We start from the raw sequence: 23,864 nt of genomic DNA on the forward strand, positions 1-23,864 counted from the left end.
AGTGTGTGGTCCACCGAGTATCGTAATAGTGTGTGTGGTCCACCGATTGTCGTAACAGTGTGTGTGGTCTACCACACTCGGTGGAATACAGATTTGAAACGCAAAGACCTTCCATAGCCCTTGGGAATTACTGCCATACAATATCAACCTTCTATTAGACATTCCAGAACTTGTTTTGTTCAGTTTTCAAATTTTGAATCAATATTTTTCAAAGTGTTGCACGGAATGGAACTCGCCAGTTTGAAACAAGCGCCGCAAAGCTTGAGAATGCTGCTTTCTGACTGGCTAATGTCGACTTCTTGTTAGTCATTCTGTTCTGATGTGACCCATAATAGGATGTTCTCAGGTCTTTCTTTAGCTGTAGCAAGAACTAAGATCTAATTTTAATGAAATTGATAATAATATGTTTTGACCTCATGTAGTCTATAACTAAATAATGTCTCCGAAGGTTTGCTGTGGTGGAAAGGCGAATACTGACCTGTAAGTTGAGCTTGAGCACTGTCCAGGGGATGTAGCATGGCCCCAGGAACTGCTCCCGCGTGTAGGCGTTCTGGGCAAAGCCTGCAACCAGAACTCACCCAATTTGTTTGTTGTATAATGTCGCACTCTGCAGTATTCAAGCTGAATGACAACAGCCTGAAACTAATCGAGTCTTGACCAGAATGACAAGGGGGTCGACATGATATGTCACACGCTGTCTGGGTACAATAAATAGCCCTGCTTCAATAAGCGCCCCCTGACCAAATTCTAGACCAAAATTTATAAGCATCCCTACCAAAACAGAAAATTTACACGACAGTCTGTTTCTAAAAACAGTAGCAAAGAAGGGGTAAATAACTGCCTAATAACTATTATCAAAAGGATTTTAATTAAAAAAAAAGGGTTTAAGTAAGTTTGTTCACCTCTGCTCAATCTCTGCAAACAAATTTAACTCGGGTTTGATCTTAATAACTTTCTAAGCACATGGGGTGCTTATGGTATATAATTTACAGTTAATATGGTTTATAGTCTAATACAGGCTTGTAGTATCACTGCAAACGCTTTAGGCTACTACAGCCAGGGGCTGAGGACACCTGGCCGTCTCCTGCCATCACACAACACCAGGAAGCAGGACTTCACAAACTCTCGACATGAGCTATATATCTGAAACTTGTTATTCTCTTTCTTGTATTAAAGACAAGCTGGCCCACAATCTAAAGGGTCATGTCCTAACTCCTGTTGTTGGACACCGGGTTTACCATTGATAAGCAACACATCAGCCATGGAGGAGTCGATGGAGAAGGTGATGCCGTCTCGGATGTCGGTCAGGTATGCGTTCTCCAGTCTCAGTTTGATCTTCTCCTTCGTCAGACCCTGCAACAGATGCCAGATAGTCAGCACTCATAAAAAGGTCATTTGTTTGTTGTTCTTGACCGCAGTCAGGAATCTTCCACTTATATCACTATTGTTAAGATGCTTCTCTAAGGCCCTGACTTCATTCTGCGATAATACTTCACGATGGGCTGACGTCATGAGCCTGTTCAAAATACCTCCCCGTGATCTAAAGTATCCACAGTAACACTGTTCTATCATTAATGTCAATCTGTGACGTTAGCCACTAGTCTGAAGCCCAAGTCTAGTAATACTTTGTTTGGTCTAGTAAGCTCAGGTAATAATAGTCCATACAATACGGCTAACTTCTCCAGGAATCTATGCTAAGAGCAATGTTAAGGCTGGTAGTCTCAAAAGGTTTTAGACACATCAAGGTAACACATCCAGATCAAATATTGATGAATAGTTTCTTTAAACTTAAACAAATAATTGAAATTATTCTCTGGGAAGAAATATGGCAAGACGATGACAACTAAACAAGCGTCCTTGTGCTTTAACTAGAATAGGTCAGGGCTAAACTATATTTCATTACTCTATACATGGGGCTAGAGAAAACTTTATGTCTTATATAGAATATGTAGAATCTTTGCCAGGCAAACAATTGGTGTACGATCCATATCCAACACAATCAGGATACGACGACCAACAATCAGCAGAGTGGGACCACCCAATCCTCATTTTATCTGGCTCTCACAGCCAGCAGCGGTATTACGTTTTGAAGTCAGTAAATTTGGGTAGTCAGCTTTATGTAGTACATAATATTAGAAGGCAATAATATTTCACTTTAGCCAGAGCATCATGACGTTCCGCATCATGACGTTCCCCATCAAGACATTCCCCATCAAGACATTCCCCATCATGACATTCCCCATCAAGACATTCCCCATCATGACATTCCCCATCAAGACATTCCCCATCATGACATTCCCCATCATGACGTTCCCCATCATGACGTTCCCCATCATGAACTTCCCCATCAAGACCTTCCCCATCATGACGTTCCCCATCATGACCTTCCCCATCAAGACCTTCCCCATCATGACGTTCCCCATCATGACGTTCCCCATCATGACATTCCCCATCAAGACATTCCCCATCATGACATTCCCCATCAAGACATTCCCCATCAAGAGGTTCCCCATCAAGACATTCCCCATCAAGACATTCACCATCATGACATTCACCATCATGACATTCACCATCAAGATGTTCCCCATCATGATGTCTGCATCGTGATGTTGCCCCTCACAAAGCTGTCCCATATGACAGCCGATATATAAATAGGAAACTCTAATGAAAACAATGCTAAAGGCCATGTTCTTGCCACAGACCGTCCATCACTACTTTGTTTTACGAATTATCCCCTTATCGTCACAGATGGCAGAGTAATGATGTACTTCCTGCAATCCCCGCACTGTGTCCAAACAGTCATGGTCCATTGTCGAAACATACAAGATCGGACATTAGGTATCCTTGAAGCACTTAACGAGCTGACATTGTGTTTTTAAGGCCCTGCATCACAACACAATCCCTGATCTGACACTAAGGAGAGTCCATGTTATGGGAGTGACAGCAGTGAGGAGAAGACAACTCTTGGAGTCCTGGCGGACATCTCACCTGATACCCGGGCTGGTCCATGAGAACACCGGTAGCAAGACGGATTGCACAGACCTTCCACAGACGGTACTCCAGCGACGGCTCGGAGTCGGCAAACTCTATAATCCCCTGTTCCATGTCCTCCGAGCTGATAAACAGGAGCTGGGAAAACAACATGTCAGTCTTGTTACTGTAGAGTAAAGACACAATCAGAAATGTGAGTGAGAGTTGATTCATGCCACCAACAGCAACATTCCTACGATATCACTGCAAAACAACTAAAAGAAACGCGAACCCGAAACATATAGAGAAGTATGTACGTTAAGAAGAGGTGTTCCCAATGTGAACCAATTAATGACAAAACTAAAAATCAGCCAAGTGTTACCACAGAGTGTCTTTATTCTTATAATGATATGCTGCACATGATTTCCAAACTCTGCACGCTCATCCTGCACGAGACAAATGGTGCATGTCAAGTCATTGTTCTACGACATCACATGTGATGAGTTCATGAGCGTTGGTTCACACAACATACCAGTATATTTGTTTGTGCATCGAACCAATCGAATACCTCTTGTATATGAGTAATTCTTCATATATTAGACAAAATGTATGGTATTTGTGTTTCTTTTGATGCTGAGTATATTTCAAGTTTTAGGAACTTATCATCTCAACTGATACCAAAATGTTTCGGTAAAATAAGGGTAAACCTAGTGTGTCACATGCATCTGTTTCCCAGCATTAGTTTACATTTGGAATCTCACGCTTCACAGTCAGTTCCCGATTCAGTTCAGCACCACCCATCTACAGGTAACATAGCTCTACATTGAAACAGTATGTTTACCTGATACATGACTCGCACCGGTTTTAACTGTAAGTTGACTTTGGTGAATACAGTAAGTAATATCTCACCTGCACAGCTGTGTCACATCGGACTGTTGCCACTCTCTGTCTCTGTGTCAGGAGGCCCATCTCTCCGATGATGTTGCCGGTGGTCATGAAGTCTATGATCTTCGTCTCAGAAACGGGGTGTATCTTGTGTGAAGATGTGGCCTTCTGCTTGATGCTGGTCTCAAGCTGCAGGCAACAACACATGCCAAAGTGTGAAATCAGTAACTTGCAGCCCTCACTACCCTCATGCCTCCACAATCCACACAGTACTTCATACGATCATAAACTGTGAGGAACATGCTGAACCCCTCGAGATTGAATTTGGCTGGGACGATACATCGATGCATCGGTGCATCGCGAATGTTTACTTCTCGATGATCAGTCTCACACATCAGGTATTTGGCATCCTGTCTATGAAAAAGATGGCCTAGGGACTACAGATAAGAGCACACGCATGGATCATGATACATATCAGATCGTAAGTAAGGTATTGTTATACGTATTGGATCACACATTTGGTGTGTCGTCCCAGCCCTAGTTACCACAGATACCTAATCAGATGCAGGTGTCCAGGGTGCAATTACCGAGTAAGTGAGGGAGTGAGTGAGTATGGTTTTACGCTGCTTTTAGCAATATTCCAGCAATGTCACGGCGGGGGACACCAGAAATGGGCTTCACACATTGTACCCATGTCGGGAATCGAACCCGGGTCTTTGGCGTGACGAGCGAACGCTTTAACCACTAGACTAACCGACTGCCCCATTAACAAGTAAGAAGGATGTGTGTGTGAGAATGTGCACCCCCTCCAGCCTGGATCCAGGGGAAATGAGTGAACATTGGCCACAAGAAGCTCAAGCCAAGCATTCTCTTTGTTGGTGAAAGCTCAGCTAATAATAATCAACATAATAACACAATCTACTGAAAATGTTGCTGAGAGCCAAGTTCAGGCAAGTTGATTCAAAAGGCTTTGGCACCGACTGATATTGTGCAACTTAGTCAGCAATTTTTAAGCTATACCAAATAATCAAACAAACCAGTGCTTGATAGCATGAGCATCCATGGAGCCAGAGAACCATGACACCAGTCAGGTCACATAATGTAACATTCCAATCCTCAACAAGCATGTAGCACGTGGCATGTATGGCTTATCTGGCCTTGAATCACCACGGGCAGGTATATGATGAACCAGACAAAAAATAAAAACTATAATTGTGTTTACCACTCACCCTGACCATTCCCGACACAATGATGAAGATGCCACTGGTGGGGTCTCCCTGCTTCAGAATGATGTCACCATAATCGTAGGACACCAGCTTGGCTCGACTCTGTCAATTGTATATAACAGAATGATATAATTGTAGGACACCAGCTTGGCTCGACTCTGCCAATTGTATATAACAGAATGATATAATCGTAGGACACCAGCTTGGCTCGACTCTGTCAATTGTATGTAACAGAATGATATAATTGTAGGACACCAGCTTGGCTCGACTCTGCCAATTGTATATAACAGAATGATATAATCGTAGGACACCAGCTTGGCTCGACTCTGTCAATTGCATGTAACAGAATTTTGGTCAAAGGACACCAATCAGGCTCAAGTCATTGTAGTGGAGTGGTTTATGTTGTCAATGTTGCTGCCAGACTCACCTTCATATAGTCGATGAGTTTCTCATCGTTATGCATCCAGGTGACGTTGTTGAGCATCTTCTCGGGTTCAGGGAGCGGGATGGTTGGCGGGGCATTCAGCAGCCTCTTCATCTTTATCTCCACCATCTTCAGCAATACACACATGTCATGGGAGTGCACTTTCTTACAACAATGTTATATTTAACAGAGTTTTGTTTAAAGTTCATTTTCTATATTTTGGTAATGGTTTAAGTTTCATTTATTTAAAAAAACCCAAAGTTTTTCTAAGTTAAATATTTGGTCCACTTATTAAAGTCATCTTCATTTGAACCTCCTCACTTTGGCTCAGTGGATAAAGTGTTTCGTCCTAATATGTCACATGGAACCTATATATTTTGAGTTCAAATCACCATTTCTCAAGAAATTTTTGCGGATAAAATATTAACTTGTTTACAGCCTCAATTTCATTAGAAGTCACATGATCTAAAAAACACATGTTCCCCACACAATCAGTCAAATCTCAACTTGTTAGGACCACGGTTGCATTCTCAACAGTATAAAGCAACACAAATTTTATTTATCAAGTGTTCAATGCACGTATAACGTCAATTCAGTAATTATTTTGCAGTTGTAAGTTGTATTTTGAAGTCAGAGATTGGCTTCACACATTGTACCCATGTGGGGAATCAAACCCGGGTCTTCGGTGTGACGAGCCAACACTTTAACCACAAGGCTACCCCTCCACCAACAACATTTTAGATAACAGTTATCACACAGTTATTTACCCCCTCTAAGACTTTGTTTTCTGAAATAAAATCTGTAATGAACACAAGAAAATTTGGACTGTTTATGTACCTAGTGTTCTGATATAAACAAGAACTAACATAAAACTATAACGATTTGAAAAGCTAATCCCACTACAATAGTACAATGAAACACAACAACACTACAACAACAGTAAAAACAACAGTAACAACAACCACCTTCTTGAGTTTCTCCCCCTCTGCTTCCTGCAGGATGCCGTCCTCCCACAGCTCATGGATGCCGTCACGCAGGTTGTTGAGGACGCTGCGGATAGCCTGCCGTGTCTTGGCCGACAGCGCTATGTCTGGGTGCTGCTTTTGCAGATGCCCTGAAAGATTCCATAATAACTGAATGAGGGGCTGCAAGGATAATGTGAGGACAAGTTTGCTATTGAACACAAAACTACATGCTTTAACAAACCTACCATGCATTAGAATACTCTAATTTTCTATTGGGATTTTGTTTGACAAATAGTTTTTTTCCAGATTGTCCGGCATGCAATATTATCTCAGGTCATAGTTAGGACATGCTGGATGTTTTGTGAAAAGAAAGATCATTTGGTTCCTCATTTCAGAGACAAGATGACACGCCAAGCTGGTGTCCAATGACAATATTGTACAATGTTGTACAAAACTGTCGTACTGAGATACTGCACAAACAGGAACCAATCAACTAGTGAACATACTGCTTTGGTTTTGGCTGCATTCAGCAATGTTCCAGCTTTACCACGGTGGCCTGTAAGTAACCCACTTTGGGTGCGGCAACCAACAATCCACACCTCCAGGGCTCAATGACACACGGGCCCATTGCACAGTATGACAACACCAACCTTATTAGTTTTGGCTTTTACAGGCATGGCTTATTGTGATACAGAACCCATACAAGAAAACACTACAAAATTAGCTTCCCACATTGTATTTGTCACGAATTGACCTGGGTCTTTGGCATGAAGAGTCAACATGTTTGTTTGTTGTTTTACGCCGCACTCAGCAAAATTCCCGCTATATGATGGCAGTCTATACATTATCAGGTCTGGAACAGACAATCCAATGATTGATATCATGAGCATCGATCCACGCAATTGAGATACAATGACATGCATCAACCAAGTCAGCGAGCCTTTCACGGCAAAACTAGGCTCCAGCAGTGTTTCCAGGGATGGAATCTACTTGGTCAAGGCATCAGCCTCCAATGCCTGGAGAAGACACTGACCGAGACACCTGATGACCTCCAGCCTGCAGTCATCCACATGTCCCTTCAGCTGCTTGGCGATGTCCTTGCTGTCTACCATGTGGTCTATCAGCTTCCGGACCTCGTCCTCCCCCGCCACAAACCCCCGTCCCAGGTCATAGCCATAGCTCAGATGCAAGCTGATCCTCGTCTTGACCATCATCAGAAGCAAAGGCAGCAGCGGCTGGACATAGGGCAACCAGAGATTACCAAAAGGTGGGGACTAGAAGCACAAGGTTATCAACACAAGCTGCAAAATACAAGTTTGGGAACATATGTTGTGGAAGTTTGGGAGAAAAAGATGCGGAATGCAAGCTGTCGAATACAAATTGCGGAACACAAGTTGCAGAATACATGTTGCAACAAGTTGTGGAATGAAAGTTGTGGAGCAAGACCATAACAAAAGAACAAATAGTTTTAAATGAAGGGATGGTTATTAAATGTAACAATTAGTCGGTGCGTCCTCAGCAACCACCTTCTTGTAATCGTATCGTGTGAACCTAAGTATCAATGATATTGTATGTATCGGTGAACCGTTATAGCCCTACTGCTCCTGATGTTGCCCGTCCTACCTCTACAAGTCGCAGCAGCCTGACAGCCCGGAGGATGATGAAGACAACCAGTGTATTCCGCACGGGCTTGTTGTGGCCCGTGTCCAGTGATGCTAGGGAAAACTGCAGGACGGCATCGATGATACCATGGCCAATGATGAAGAGACTGAGCACCTGCCAGATGATGCTGAGGAAGGATCTCCCCTGTGGTATCAGCTGAAACGGGGAGGAGTGAGATTGCGTTACTGCTGTCTGTGAAATAGCCTTAACTTCCTGCATTAGTTCAGTCAGCACTGGGCCGTAACATCACTTCCTGCATTAGTTCAGTCAGCATTGGGCCTTATCATCACTTCCTGCATTAGTTCATTCAGCATTGGGCCCTCACATCACTTCCTGCATTAGTTCAGTCAGCATTGGGCCTTATCATCACTTCCTGCATTAGTTCAGTCAGCATTGGGCCTTATCATCACTTCCTGCATTAGTTCAGTCAGCATTGGGCCTTATCATCACTTCCTGCATTAGTTCAGTCAGCATTGGGCCGTAACATCACTTCTTGCATTAGTTCAGTCAGCATTGGGCCTTATCATCACTTCCTGCATTAGTTCAGTCAGCATTGGGCCCTCACATCACTTCCTGCATTAGTTCAGTCAGCATTGGGCCTTATCATCACTTCCTGCATTAGTTCAGTCAGCATTGGGCCTTATCATCACTTCCTGCATTAGTTCAGTCAGCATTGGGCCTTATCATCACTTCCTGCATTAGTTTAGTCAGCATTGGGCCTTATCATCACTTCCTGCATTAGTTCAGTCAGCATTGGGCCTTATCATCACTTCCTGCATTAGTTCAGTCAGCATTGGGCCTTATCATCACTTCCTGCATTAGTTCAGTCAGCATTGGGCCTTATCATCACTTCCTGCAAAATTTCACCCACAGAACTAGGCCTTCACATTACTTTCTGCAGTATTTTAGATACAGAATTAGGCCTTAATATCACTTCCTGTAATATATTGGACACAGCATTAGGCCTTCACAACACTTCCTGCAATATTTCAGACACAGAATTAGTCCTTCACATCACTTCCTGAAATATTTCAGACACAGAATTAGGCCTTAAAATCACTTCCTGTAATATATTAGATACAGCATTCGCCCTTCACATCACTTCCTGCAATATTTTAGATACAGCATTGGGCAGTACCATCACTTCCTGCAATATTTGAGATACAAATATTGACCTTAACATCACTTCCTGGAATATTTCAGATACAGACATGGGCCTTTACATCACTTCCTGCAATATTTCAGATACAAATATTGACCTTAACATCACTTCCTGCAATATTTCAGATACAAATATTGACCTTAACATCACTTCCTGTAATATATTGGACACAGCATTAGGCCTTCACATCACTTCCTGCAATATTCAGGTACAGATATTGGCCTTAACATCACTTCCTGCAAACTCTCCGTCATGGCAATAGACCTCACATCACTGCCTGCCATACTTCTTTCCCAGTCTGACACAAGCACTCACCTTCAATATGACCTCAGTAATGTACACAAGGACCAAGAATACATTAAAAAGCTGTAGAATAATCTTGTAATCTGCGAAGAGGAGGACGTATTCGGCCACGATGGCAAGCGTGGAGCTGATGGTGTCGAAGCCGATGAGGACATAGATGACTACGTTGAACACCCAGTGTGTGGTAATCTTGTGCAGCACCTGCGTGTGGGGAACGTCGCCTCGGATGTTTACTGGGCGCTTCCGGATCACCTCCTTCAGTTTACGTTTCTGACAAGGTATTACAGCATTCAGTATTTTATGAAATGAAGAATACTTGAAACAAGCTATTATAAAAAAAACCCATTTCCTCTACATTTGTTAATTGAAATATGATGCCTTACGCCAAAAGCAAATAATTCTTTTTACATATTCCACCGGATGAGTGTAAACATAAGATCTTTTAAGATTAAATTATTTTTTTTGTTATAACTGTGTAGGTATCTGAAGAAATTTGTGAAATAGTGCTTGACTGGGATGGGATCACACTGTTTGTTTGTTTGTTTAACGCTGTACTCAGCAATATTCCAGTAAATGAGGCCTGTCTGGATATAATAGAGTCTGGACCAGACAATCCAGTAGAACATCAATCTACGCAATTGGGATACGATGACATGCATCCCACCCGGTCCCTTTAGTCGCCTCGTACGACAAGCATTGCCGGGGATCAAACTGTAACAATACACAACTGGACAGGAACCAGCTGACAGCGGTACGTACAACTCGGATGAGAAGGGACGGTACTTCCCACGACTTCTTCACCTCATCCACGTCAATGAACCTGAAACATAACATGGTGTACGTCACACAATACATGAAATACATCTTAATTAACAGATTAACAATTAATGTGAGTGTCGACCCTCAGCCTGAAATGCATCATGAAAGTAATGTGACTGGCCCTGCCTTTGAACTTTAATTAAAAAACTAATCAGCAAATGATAGCTCCCAGACTGTAGACTTAGAATTCCTTGATATCGTATGGGATGACAGCAGTTCAATGAATAATATCATTTGCTAACTGAATTTCAACTGCTTGACATGTGATCCATGAAATCAAAAGCAGGAACTTCAAATAATGCATATTCAAATGACATAGGTCGGGTCACATACAAGAATATCCAGGTTTCAAGTGATTTTACACAATTTAGCCTAACCTTTTGAAAGACTACTACTCCAGAATAATGCCGGTTTTATAACCACTGAGACAACATGCCACAGTTTAACATGAATACCCCACTCTGACACTGTATACTGACTCTGAGCTGACCAGTCCTTGTTTTAGCTCCTTAAAGCCAAGCACCAGGCAGGGTAACAACAAGTACCATCTTTTAACGTCTGTTGGTATGACGGGACGGTGATTGCACAACCGACCTGCTGCTCTCCAACCAGACACTATTGGCACTTGACCACGGCAGTTCAAACTAAACGGTAAGCAAATGATGGTGCCACCTACATCCCCTTCCCATCGGCGGCACACTCCGCACACTCCTGCAACTTCTGCACCGCCTCCCGAGACAGCATGCCCTGCTCAAACTGCCTCCAGTAGCTCAGCTGGGGATCAGACAGACACACAGACAGGAGTCAAAATCAAGGGCCGGTCCTATCTCTTGAGAACTACCAGTATGTGTTTGCTGTGTTGGATCGGATAGTCGGATCAAGGATTTTTAAAAATTCTCAAATCGTTTGGGTGGGGGTTCAAATGTTGACAGTTAACCTTCACCGAGTTTTGGGGAAGTTTACTGACAAACAACAAATCCTAACTGGCACAACCTGTGACCTTTGGATCGGTGCTTGAAGGGAAGACAAACTGGGCAGAAGAACTGACCATTTGATAATCTCTTTCTCCTCCCCAAGTGACTCTCCTCATGCTTGTTAATTGTTGCTAGTTAGATGCCACACTCAGCAATATTCCAGCTATATCACAGCAGCCTGTAAATAATTGAGTCTTGGCCAAACAAACCAGAGGCCGATATTATGAGTAATACCCCTCCCTATCAGGGTAGAATGAAACACAATCAGCCAAATTACAGAGAGAACACCATGAGAATAGGACAGGTATTGTTAGCTAACCTTTTCTGCTTTTAACATTCTGAGTATTGCCTCGTTGGTCATGTCGCGAAGCTCCTTCTGTGTGGGTTGACTGGGCAGGGAGCACTCACACTCCGGACACACCGAGTTGGGGCGGATCTCCAGCAGGGACTCGTCAAGGTCAGCCTGCAACAGGGGAGATAACTCTCATAACACTTGCCCAAACAGCCATTAGAGGAATCAGGCCCTCTGTGGTCCAAGTTACTGCAAACCGAAACTGGTCAAACTTGTTTCACTATTAAGTGGCATCATTTTTCCTAAAGACAAGTAAAGGATTTTCAGACAACAATCAATTTCATTAACATTCTCAATAACAGTTCCACTTTGAGAAACATTTTAACCAAAGAAAATACCTCTCACTGCAAAATTTCTATAAGTAAATGTATAAAGGTCTTTGAAAGGCATTTAGAAGTGATTCACATAAGGAAGAGAATATATGGATGTCAACTTCGAATTCTTTATACTCCGGAAGCATTTACTCCGAAACGTTGTGTTCCTCATACTAAAGAAGTTGACATCCATATATTCTCTTCCTTAAATGTGTAAAGACTAAGCATAACGGCATATTCCTATATTTAAATCAACAGAACATGACATATTCAGAATTGCATAAAACATCGGAGGAAATGTAATACATCTTCAAAAACAGCTGAGAGAAAATGTTAATTATTCAAAAGGATCAAATGAGCTTAACTGTCGACAGATACATCTTATAATGGCCAGCAGTGAACTGGTGCCATTATTCTATCACGTATAAATATTTTAAAGAATACCCTGATGAAAATGAATTTCAGTGTAAGATTCAGCAGGCAGACGATATATATTTCAAATTTCAGTGATGTGGCATCAGTAACACTTATTTGGGTCAGTATAGAAAAAAGTGTGAGTGAGGTGCTCATCCTGAACGTTGAATGTCATCTTGAGGTCTGTCTTCGTCTCACAGTTGAACGGAGCAAACAATACATGGTACTCGGAGCATTGCAGAAGTTTCATGCCGGATAAAAAATATGGGGCTGGGTATTTATTGAATGAGTAAACATTATGTTGTACCAGCATTTTGTTTTGTTCCATTTATGAACTACAATTCATACCTCAATGTATCAGATTGCTTCTGAATTAAAAATTTAGAATTCTACAATATATGTTGATACGTATCGCAATACAGCCTTGTGCATCGCAAAATATTGTGATACACTTTAAACCTCCAATACCCATCCCTAATAGTAATATGGAAGAATTGGGCGATTCTTAACTTTTTGTCAGTACATGTAGTATATGACAATAAGCAGTCATATTTATTAATTTAACTGTAAATTCCCTGAGAAGTTGATTTTGTGTTGACTAGGTTACTGGCAGATCTGTTGATGACTTATGTATGTGAATGTAAGGGTTGTGTTTAGATATATACACGAGGCAGTGAAGAGACGGAATGTCAGCATGAATAGATCATGAGAGACAAGAGACAAGTGACTTTCACATTGTGTGAGTTAGCTGGACTGAGGACTTGAACTAACAGTACATTACAACCAACAGTGCAGTCGTTTCAGGAAAATGTGCATTTTGTGATAAAAGCATGAAACTTGGCACAGAGGTACGCAATGACATTTCAAATATTTTCAGATATGCGGCCGCCAAAACATATCCAACAGAGGAGTGAAATTCTTGTATGTTACATTTGAACATGACCCACAATCTTAATATAAGAAACACGTCATCGGGAAAGTAAATAGCTATAGCTAGTAATAGACTATTTAACTTGACTTAGGTATCTGTCACTATAGTACAGATGTACAAGGAGAAGGGACATTTTCCCTGTCAGTTAGGGGGTCGCTCGAGGACCCTTATACCATGTGAATCTAGGGACACTGTGTATCACTGAGCTGTTAACATTAGGGCTCGGACCCCTTGACTCTCAGTGAGGGAGGGTGTTTGGTTTAAATTTGTTTTGAATGGTATTATAGCTGTATCCCAGCGTGACAGCTTGATGTGACCTCACACAGCCGGACCAACTGTCCCAACTAAGCCTCCTCATACTTGAATGTCCGAGTTTGCACCAGACATTAAGCATACCAACGTAACAGGGAAATATTCAACCATTTATATGTTTGTACTACTTAGTTTTATTATGGCATTGTATATAGGTACATGTGCTTGTTTAACAGACAACTGCTTGTTTACAACAAGGGTTATAATCAGTTGTCTGTCTATCTTAGTCAGATTATAGGGTCAGTTCATTTTTGTTTTAAGGGTAGTCAGGTTATTCTGTTTTAGTATCATTGTTTCACAGTAAATACTCCCTCGTCAACAGAAGGCATGTCCCGGGGCTGGATAGAAGGGTATGGAGACTTATTTTGCTCAAATTTGATATGAACGTGCTCAGCCTCACGTTGGTGCTAATGTAATTTCCAAGTACCGGGATGGGATTTGAACCACGGACCTTCTGATCCGAGGTTGGATGCCTTGTCCACATGACCAAAGAGATTAACCCCTCCAGCAACCTGACAAGGTAAGGATATCATCTGTGGGATGACTCCAAGCCCTGCTACAGCAGTCACAGAAACCAACTACGGAATCCATTGACCACAAATATTGCCATCAGACAAGAATATACCCAAACTCCCTCCCACTGAAAAGAAAGTGATTGTGGAAACTGGTGTTCCCTCTCCCAGCATGAGCCACTGCAACGGGTGCCACAGAGCAGCATCCTCCTGTGTTGGAAGAGGAAAGGAAGCTCCTAGAACAAGTCGACGTTGAAGAAGGTCATTCTGGAAGGGAACTGGAGTCAGGACTGAACATCATCACTGAGTTTTCCAAAGGGGATGATGATTTCGGCCACAGTACTGCAGTACAACATCAGACCGCATCAACGTCGTCAATGATATCCCATTCAAGCAGCCTCCAGCGATGCATGATGATGAGTCTACAGTGACCTTCAGCAACTGCTGGAGTGATAAGACCATCATATAGTCCTTGGGCATCTAATGTCATCTAAGAACACAAACACAGTGGAGATTTGAGAGTATGCGTGGATTAGCGCCAGCCAAAATACCGCCCCTGGTGGAATAATTGTCAGACTGTTGGGCGGCATGAAATACTTCTCTTTGGACTTTGCAATGCCCCTGCAACTTACTAGCGCTTAATGGAAAACTGCCCCTCAGGATTACATCTGGAAATCTGCCTTGTCCACATTCAAGATTTGATTATTTTCTCCAAGACTTACGAGGAACATCTGGAACGCTTGGAATGTTGGAAAATGGAATTGAGGCAGAATAAGACAAAATAGAAAAGATCCAAAATTGTCCCACATCAACAAATCAAGAGGAAGTGAGAAAGTTTTTACTATTTGCCGGATATTATAGAAAATTTGTAAAAAGACTTCTTCAAAATTGCTTGACCTCTTTTGAAATTGATGCCAAAGACAAATTCAAAGAAATCAAGATCATGGAAAGACAAAATAAACAGAGTACAGTGGATATGAGGACCTCTTCAGGAAACAGCCTTTCAAGAATTGCAAGATTGTCTGACACCACCTCATATTCTGGCTATGTTGCATACTGTGTCTGTGACATCCCCTGTGGTCTGAAAATGTCTGCTACACCAAGGTAAGCATAAACCCTGAAAACAATTTGAAGATAAAAAGGGTCTAGGTGATCACAAGAAAGGGATAACCCAGGGCTGTCAGTATTTACGTCATTTTTAGAATACAGTTTCGTGAAAAACTTCAAAATATGTCATTTCTTCGCTTATGAAAGTCAATTTCACGGTCATGTGACAAGCCTCTCATCCACTTAGAAATCTTGATATTGCGTATACTTCATGTTCAGAAATTATGATACTTTGGTTTGAATGACACAAGATGTATGCCAGTTACTTCAAATCAAACTGTTTTATTACATCACCGATAAAATCTTCCCACTGCAGTTTGTTTGTCATTTATGAATGACTTTCAGTGTAGATTTTAGGTTAAATGATACAATAAATAACAAAACTTGTCCTATATTTTTGTACCCAATATACAAGAACACAAAAAAATTGCAATATGTAATGTTTGAATTGCAAAGCTGTATAGCGGTGAACAGGCAACAACATGCTGTCCTATGAGTGACATGGTACACAGCCGAGGCCATGTTTGTTTCATGGACTCTCTTGCCCAGTGTGCCAAGATGCAGGAGGCAAAGACTATGTGAGAAGTGTCTATCAAGCTTAACACATGCATCAAGTCAAAACAAAATACACATTAATAACCAGAGAAAACATGATATTATTTTGAAGTTCATGAAGTAAACTGAACATAAAATTATTAGACAGTTAAATTGAACAAGGCAAAAAGTACCCCTTTTTTTCACTCTGGACTTCGACATATTTCAAAGTTCAAAACATGAAAAAAGCAATATTTTCACAGAATATACACATATCAAAATCAAACTTTGCACTGCACTTATCCTATTCTCCGATTAGTAAAGAAAATGTTCTATAAATTTGAAAGGAATCCATGAAGTAGTTTTCAAGTTATAGGTCACAAAAATGTTTAAGTAAAAACATTCTGAGCACCAAAATGAAAAATAGCTGTATTTCTTTTTGAAAATCCAAATATTGAAATCTTTGCACTGCACCTCTCAGTCTTCACCAAGTGTGAAAAAAATCTATGCAGTAGTTTTCAAGTTAGGTCCCAGAATAAAATGTCCTCGGAAGAATGGATGGATGGATGGATGGATGGATGGATGGAAGGAATTCCTTGGTAAAACTATATAACCCCACCCTTTCAGGTCAGGGGTAAAATGAAACCTGTGCTAACCTAAGTGGTCGTGTCTGCACACTAAGCATGTCTTCTGCCTGTGCCAAGCAAGCCATTAGGGGTGACTATTGGTCTGGAAAGCACTATTGCGTAACTATTAATATTGAAAGAAACTATTACTGAAGTTACTTATTTGTTTTTTCTTTACCCTAATAATTTAAGAAAAAGAAAGTTCCACATTACAATGTGTAAAATACTACCACTCATGACCAACAGAAAAACAAATTTGAACAGCATTGCATGTACTTTATTGATATGGTAAATATAATCAAAACTATCAATATTCCTAACTGAAATCGATACTATTGATCTGAAACTGATTTAATCATCAATTTATTGATTTTAAGTGCTTACCAATAGCACTATATACATATTTCGATTTATCGAGACACCCTTACAAGCCATGCTGGAGAAAGCACTTGCCATGTTTATAACAGTAAGCAAAATAATGATATTTAATATTGAGGTGTGTAATCTGAAACAATTTCTGATGTGTAATAATAAGTATAAAGTGTACAATGTGTTGAGGTGAGGTAAAACGGGGTTGAATGTCGTGTTCAGGATTATTGCAGGCTGCTTGTACCACTCCAGACATGTGTTAGTACACTGAGATACCATGCCGCAGTTTAACATGAATACCCCACTCAGACACAGTATACTGACTCCGAGCCGACCAGTCCTTGTTTTAGCCCCTTAATATCGAGCGCCAGACAGGACAACAAGAAGAAACATCTAAAGACGTCTTTTGGTATGACGCGGACGGGAATGGAACCCAGACCTTTCGCTCTCCAGGCAGATGCTCTATCCACTAGACCATTGAAGCGATCACAATGTGTAGTAATAAGTACGATATGTAGTAATAAGTGCCATGTGTAGGAATAAGTGAGTGAGTGAGTGAGTTGGGTTTTACGCCGATTTTAACAGTTTTCCAGTTATATCACGGCGTGTCAGCTTAATGTGGGAGGAAAGCCCGAAGTGATGCAGGTCTAAGCCGTTTACCACTTCAGTGAAACCCACGAGCATGGGTATGGTGCTGACAAACCCAGAAACATAATCAGGGCGAACCGGGATTCGAAAACACAATCATAGGTTTCTGGCGTGCCCAAGTGACGCAACTCTGCACAGCGAATCGTGGCGCCTTAGACGACTGGGCCACCCGTGTCCCCCGTAGGAATAAGGACAATATGTAGGAATAAGGACAATATGTAGGAATAAGTACAATATGTAGTAATAAGTGCAATGTGTAGGAATAAGTGCAATGTGTAGGAATAAGTGCAATGTGTAGGAATAAGTGCAATGTGTAGGAATAAGTTTGTTTGTTTTTTGTTTAATGCCGCATTTAGCAATATTCCAGCTACATGACGGTGGTCTGTTAATAATTGATTCTGCATCAGACAATCCAGTGATTGACATCACGAACATCGATCCATGCAATTGGGATATGATGACATGCATCATCCAAGTCAGCGAGCCTGACCACCCCATCCCGTTAGTCGCCTATTATGACAAGCATTGTCACCTTCACAAGCATGGGTTGCTGAAGACCTGTTCTAACTCGGATGTTCACGGGTATGTCGGAATAAGTATAAAGTGTACAAATGTGCACAACATGTATTAATACGTACAATGTGTCGGAATAAGTATAATGTGTAGGAATAAGTACAAGCGAGTGAGTGAGTGAGTAAGTGTTGCTTTAAGCTGCATCAGCAATATTCCAGCTATTTACGGCTAGAAAACAAAATTTCCTTTAGACAACATTATATAAAATGCTGACAAAGATCACTAAAACTTTAGTCCCTTATCACAGTAAATAGTAAAAACTGACATTCAAAATTTAAAATCTACATCTTTTCATACAGTTTAATTTCTTTCAAATAGGCTAAAACTAAGTGGTTAAAATGGTATTGAAAAGTTCAGAAATAGTTTGAACAGTATAAAAGCGTTGCAGAATAAGTGCAAAATCCACACATTCCAACAAAAGGTGCTTGATAGTCAAAGGACTATGGCAAGGAACACATTGAGGGGGATCCCTTCAATAAAAAAGAGTGAGTCAAATCACTGTGTCCAATACGACATCGTCGGATAACAACTTCATCTTGACAACTTAATCCAGTCGGTGCATGATTTCCAATCAAGGGTTGTATTGCATGAAGCTTATTCAATACTTATTTATTCCAGTTTTGCTGCCACATATTTCCAACATATTGGCAACTAGCAGGTTTTAGGTCAGTGTATGGGAAAATACCCATTGAGAACGATTTCCCAAGAGCAGCTTTAGCTGCAGAATCTGCTTTAGCATTTCCACTGATGCCGACATGACTGGGGAGCCAACAAAAGACTATGTCATTATTTGCCACGGACAAATTCAAGTGACATTTCAAAATTTCAACTAAAAAGGGATGGTCAGTTTTACGGTTGTTGATTGCTTGTAAACAGGATAAACTATCAGAAAAAATAATAAAACTGGACTCTTTTGAACATTCAATAAGTTGCAAGGCTAATAGTATAGCCTTAGCCTCCGCAGTAAAAACTGACCTTCCATCAGTTAATCATAATGATAGAGTGCCATCATTTGTAACAGCTGCAGCTGACACCTTATCACCATTTTTGGTTCTGTCAGTGTATATGCTTGTATACCCTGCATATTGATCACAAGATTCTGGCATGCCTAAGGGAGGCAACTCTACTGGCCCTAAAGACAAAAGGGCATGAATAGCTACTAATTATCCATCAATATATGTTGTTTGGACAAAAAAGAGACCAATTTCATCTCCACATGCATATCATATTACTGCCAGGATACCAAACAGATATTACAATTAGATTAGGTTTTTATGAATGTTTAGGAAACAAATTTCAGGATAGTATATTTACATTTAGTACTAACTACTAAATGACTTTATCGCGCGTATCCAAACCGTTGGCTAATTACGTCTGTAACCCAATCACCCCTCGTAACTCAATCACCCCCGGGTCACCACTCTGCACCGTGCCCGGGGAATAATCCCGTGCAAGCATCATCCCGCCTTTTGTTAAAGTCCATCATTCGCGGACAGTCCTTCTTCAAGTACACACGCGTGTGACTGTATCTAATCGCTTTCCCACCCACCCACCCAGCTTGCCACTCCTTTTCTTTCCTTTTCAGCCTGACGTGTCCTCTTCACCTGGAATGCTCATCACTTCTTTTCGTCAGCGTTTATTCTTTTATAGGTACCAGCAGAGCAGATTGTATATATGTAAATAAACCTGTACATATGTAAAATAGGTTTTCAGGGTGCTTGTATATATGTACATACCTTTTAAACGATTCTGATATATGTAAATAAACATGACTTCTTAATAGCTGTATATATGTATACATGCCAATACCTGTCTCAACAATAAACTGTCGAGGTGTGCGGGGTTCTTGTGGGCTACACTGCTAGTAACAAATTAACTTGCTTCCAAATTAATACTCGTGCTTAAGGCTACCTGCTTTTTAGCGGGAACCTTTCCGGGGTTACCTGCTTCTCAGTGGGAACCTTGTCTTTCCCGACTTTTCAGCCAGGGAATCGTAAAATAACATACGTTGGGGCAAACAATTGCCACGTATATGGGCCCGGCGTCGGAAGTCGTCTTGTCAAGCGGTAGCTGACAGTTGGGTCCGCGGCGGTAGTCGCATGATGGTTTTGCTAATGGGGCCAGGCAGTGGGATCTGCTTTGGCCGGCTACCTGGGGCCGGGCAGCGGTAGTCTGACTTAGACCAGCAGCGGGAGCTGCTTTTGGCAGCCTGGGAGTTGCCAAGCAATGGTAGCGTTTAAATATGCTACCGTGGGGGCCGGACAGCGGTAGCATTTTGGTATACACAATTAGCAGCTTAGTAGCCCACTAGTACCTGCACACCCTCGGCCATTGAACCCAATCTCATCTTCCGTTTTTATTATAGGCACGGGCATCCACGGCTCGGTGGCCCGTGCCTCTCCTTGGCATATCGCGGGATAATGACAACAGACGCTGTGCCATTGTATAAGCTCTATTGATATTTTACCACTTGAGCTCAAATTTAACCTTGCTGTGATTTTCTGTTGATAAGCAACAGTTGCATCCCAGTGATGTGTAAAGCAAACGTTATTCATAATCACGTGATGGACATATTCCCTGTGATGACAGATCTGGCCTACAGTTGTACAGCAGGTGTACATTATACATAAAGAGATCGACATATCTGATGTATATCGGGCCTACAGTTGTACAGCAGGTGTACATTATACATAAAGAGATCGACATATCTGATGTATATCGGGCCTACAGTTGTACAGCAGGTGTACATTATACATAAAGAGATCGACATATCTGATGTATATCGGGCCTACAGTTGTACAGCAGGTGTACATTATACATAAAGAGATCGACATATCTGATGTATATCAGGCCTACAGTTGTACAGCAGGTGTACATTATACATAAAGAGATCGACATATCTGATGTATATCGGGCCTACAGTTGTACAGCAGGTGTACATTATACATAAATAGATCGACATATCTGATGTATATCAGGCCTACAGTTGTACAGCAGGTGTACATTATACATAAAGAGATCGACATATCTGATGTATATCGGGCCTACAGTTGTACAGCAGGTGTACATTATACATAAATAGATCGACATATCTGATGTATATCGGGCCTACAGTTGTACAGCAGGTGTACATTATACATAAAGAGATTGACATATCTGATGTATATCAGGCCTACAGTTGTACAGCAGGTGTACATTATACATAAAGAGATCGACGTATCTGATGTATATCGGGCCTACAGTTGTACAGCAGGTGTACATTATACATAAAGAGATCGACATATCTGATGTATATCAGGCCTACAGTTGTACAGCAGGTGTACATTATACATAAAGAGATCGACATATCTGATGTATATCTGGCCTACAGTTGTACAGCAGGTGTACATTATACATAAAGAGATCGACATATCTGATGTATATCAGGCCTACAGTTGTACAGCAGGTGTACATTATACATAAAGAGATCGACATATCTGATGTATATCGGGCCTACAGTTGTACAGCAGGTGTACATTATACATAAAGAGATCGACATATCTGATGTATATCTGGCCTACAGTTGTACAGCAGGTGTACATTATACGTAAAGAGATCGACATATCTGATGTATATCGGGCCTACAGTTGTACAGCAGGTGTACATTATACATAAAGAGATCGACATATCTGATGTATATCTGGCCTACAAGCGTACAGCAGTGTGGTTTGCATGTGCATTAACATAGTGATGGAGAAACAGTCATGGGACATAAGTCTTCATCAGTTTGTCCTCCCTCCGCCCCCAACAACATGTATTTTTTAAGTTGCTAGAGGTATTCTTATTTCATTCGTACAAACCATACTATTTGGTCACATTCCCTTTCATCCTAATCACTTCCTGTAATGACCTCTATCAGCTCTCTTTCAGGAAGCGAAAATTGTGCACTATCGTCTCTGCCATGAACAGATTCTTTCTTCCCCTTCATAATGCATTTTCAACAAAACCCTAGAATTTCATCATACTGTCAGTGGTTTTCCATGTAAGACTCAGCCAATTCAAACTTATTATTCATCTCTCTGGAAGTTTTTACAACCATTTCTTGGACATCCACACTAAAAACTAAACTTTTCCAATCCATGATTTCTAAAGAGTAGACAAGAACCTGCAGATGACAACTTGGCGAAGATCAAGTGACCGTCACATGCACAGCATATCTTGACATTATTAGTTACCTCTGTGGCAGTGTGCAGCTAATGATCGCACCGCATCATCCTACATCCTACATCCTACAGTAACTGATGACTACTTGTGCCCCCTGACTGTCCATCCGGTGCTCATGTGCTTCGTACCCACACCTCTGTGCAACCTCCTCACAAACATACCTGTTTCTCTAGGCATGAAAACTGCACAGGGAAAAACTGAATATCATGAAAAATAACATGTTTTATGTAAAAAAACATATCACAGCTACATAACAATGAGTGCTTATCACTTAAAGTGCATCACCAATTTTGCATCTATTTGTGGATAAGTGAAAAGAAAATCTAAATGTAAAACCATCTCTTCTAGTATAACCATCTTTGAAACCAACTTCATTACCCACAAATTGTATCATGACAAAATATTTTTCGAAAAAATCCTTGAACCCAAAAGTGGAAAGTTTTGAATGTCTTAAAACGCAGATGGACAAACTCCACAATGGCAGCAAGTCGAGAGTGAAATGTTTGTGAGGGCCGTGTGCCTACCTCCTCCCTTGTTGTTTTGTAAGGGTCCTCAATCTCACACGCCTTCTCCACCATCTCCCAGTCAGCGTCCGCCAGAAACCTACACACACAACACACGAGTCATAGGCCAGCAGGCTACACTTCCCTGCTAATTGTTCTAAATATGCACACAAAACCTGCATTGCTTGTCATGATACATTTTCCCTTTTTCTTAAATCTCACTTACCATATTTTCTTGAGTCTAGTGAGCACCCAAGTATAATGCGCAACCCCCTCTAGTGGATTCGGTATTTTGGATAAAAAGATTCCAATATTAAGCGAAGAAATAAATTACACCGTACCCCTTCAGCGAATTACGGTAAATGAACGGTAGATGAACGGTCTTTTACTCTTAGACAGCAGACCGAGTCTTATCCGACCAGTCCTTGCTTTATCCCTTAACGCCAGGCAGGGTAACAACAAATGCCATCTTTTGATACGATGGGAATCGAACATCTCAAATTCTACTCACTGACTCTCAAGACGCTCTATCCGCTAGACCACGGCGATGTGCCAGCTATAAATACTCGTGCAGAGCACTGACACATGGTAGTGTCAAGACCATCACATACATGTAGAGTTATCTGTCCTTTGACCCTAGTGCTGATACTCTATTGACTGAAGCTCTATTGGAGTATTGCACTGAGGTTGTCTATGTATACAGACCTGTCAGTTTTCAGCATGTTCAGTGTCTTCTGTCTGAGGTCCTGTATAAAGCGCAGAGCACTCGCCATGGCCATCCTTTTGGCTGCCGACACGTCACTCATGCCTGCAACAGTTTACACATTTATTTGTCTGAAAACATAACAATATGAGAGAGTGCAGGATGTTCTAGGCCTGCCCTGAGGCTGATATTCAGCACAAATCTGAAGCAATCAGCAGCAGAAATCCCAAACTGGAACTAAATACCTTCCCAATTCATGTTATGTTCCTGTAGGGGCTTGTACTTCACTGATAACGTGGCCAATTGACACTTGTCAGAGGGGTACACAAAGTTTGTGATCAAGACTACCAGATGTCAGACTTTCATTTTTGTT

At 41.4% G+C, this 23,864-nt stretch overlaps 1 protein-coding gene across 1 annotated transcript in view; it reads right to left on the bottom strand.

Annotated features, from left to right (window-relative positions):
• Positions 1–23,864, bottom strand: part of LOC139462611 (sperm-specific sodium:proton exchanger-like) — a 49,143-nt gene that overhangs the window by 10,606 nt on the left and 14,673 nt on the right. Inside the window, exons 10-24 of the mRNA XM_071244445.1 lie at positions 23,494–23,596; positions 22,810–22,888; positions 11,710–11,853; positions 11,093–11,190; positions 10,357–10,417; positions 9,610–9,867; positions 8,094–8,288; positions 7,504–7,705; positions 6,471–6,619; positions 5,509–5,634; positions 5,085–5,183; positions 3,880–4,044; positions 2,989–3,129; positions 1,239–1,353; positions 479–561 (exon numbers count right to left, since the gene is read on the bottom strand). Of these exons, the coding sequence (XP_071100546.1) occupies positions 479–561; positions 1,239–1,353; positions 2,989–3,129; positions 3,880–4,044; positions 5,085–5,183; positions 5,509–5,634; positions 6,471–6,619; positions 7,504–7,705; positions 8,094–8,288; positions 9,610–9,867; positions 10,357–10,417; positions 11,093–11,190; positions 11,710–11,853; positions 22,810–22,888; positions 23,494–23,596 (2,018 nt within the window). The remainder of the gene's footprint in view (positions 1–478; positions 562–1,238; positions 1,354–2,988; positions 3,130–3,879; positions 4,045–5,084; positions 5,184–5,508; positions 5,635–6,470; positions 6,620–7,503; positions 7,706–8,093; positions 8,289–9,609; positions 9,868–10,356; positions 10,418–11,092; positions 11,191–11,709; positions 11,854–22,809; positions 22,889–23,493; positions 23,597–23,864) is intronic.

Source organism: Haliotis cracherodii, unplaced genomic scaffold (assembly GCF_022045235.1).
Source record: "Haliotis cracherodii isolate W230 unplaced genomic scaffold, xgHalCrac1.p SCAF_15, whole genome shotgun sequence".
NCBI classification, from domain to species: Eukaryota; Metazoa; Mollusca; class Gastropoda; order Lepetellida; family Haliotidae; genus Haliotis; species Haliotis cracherodii.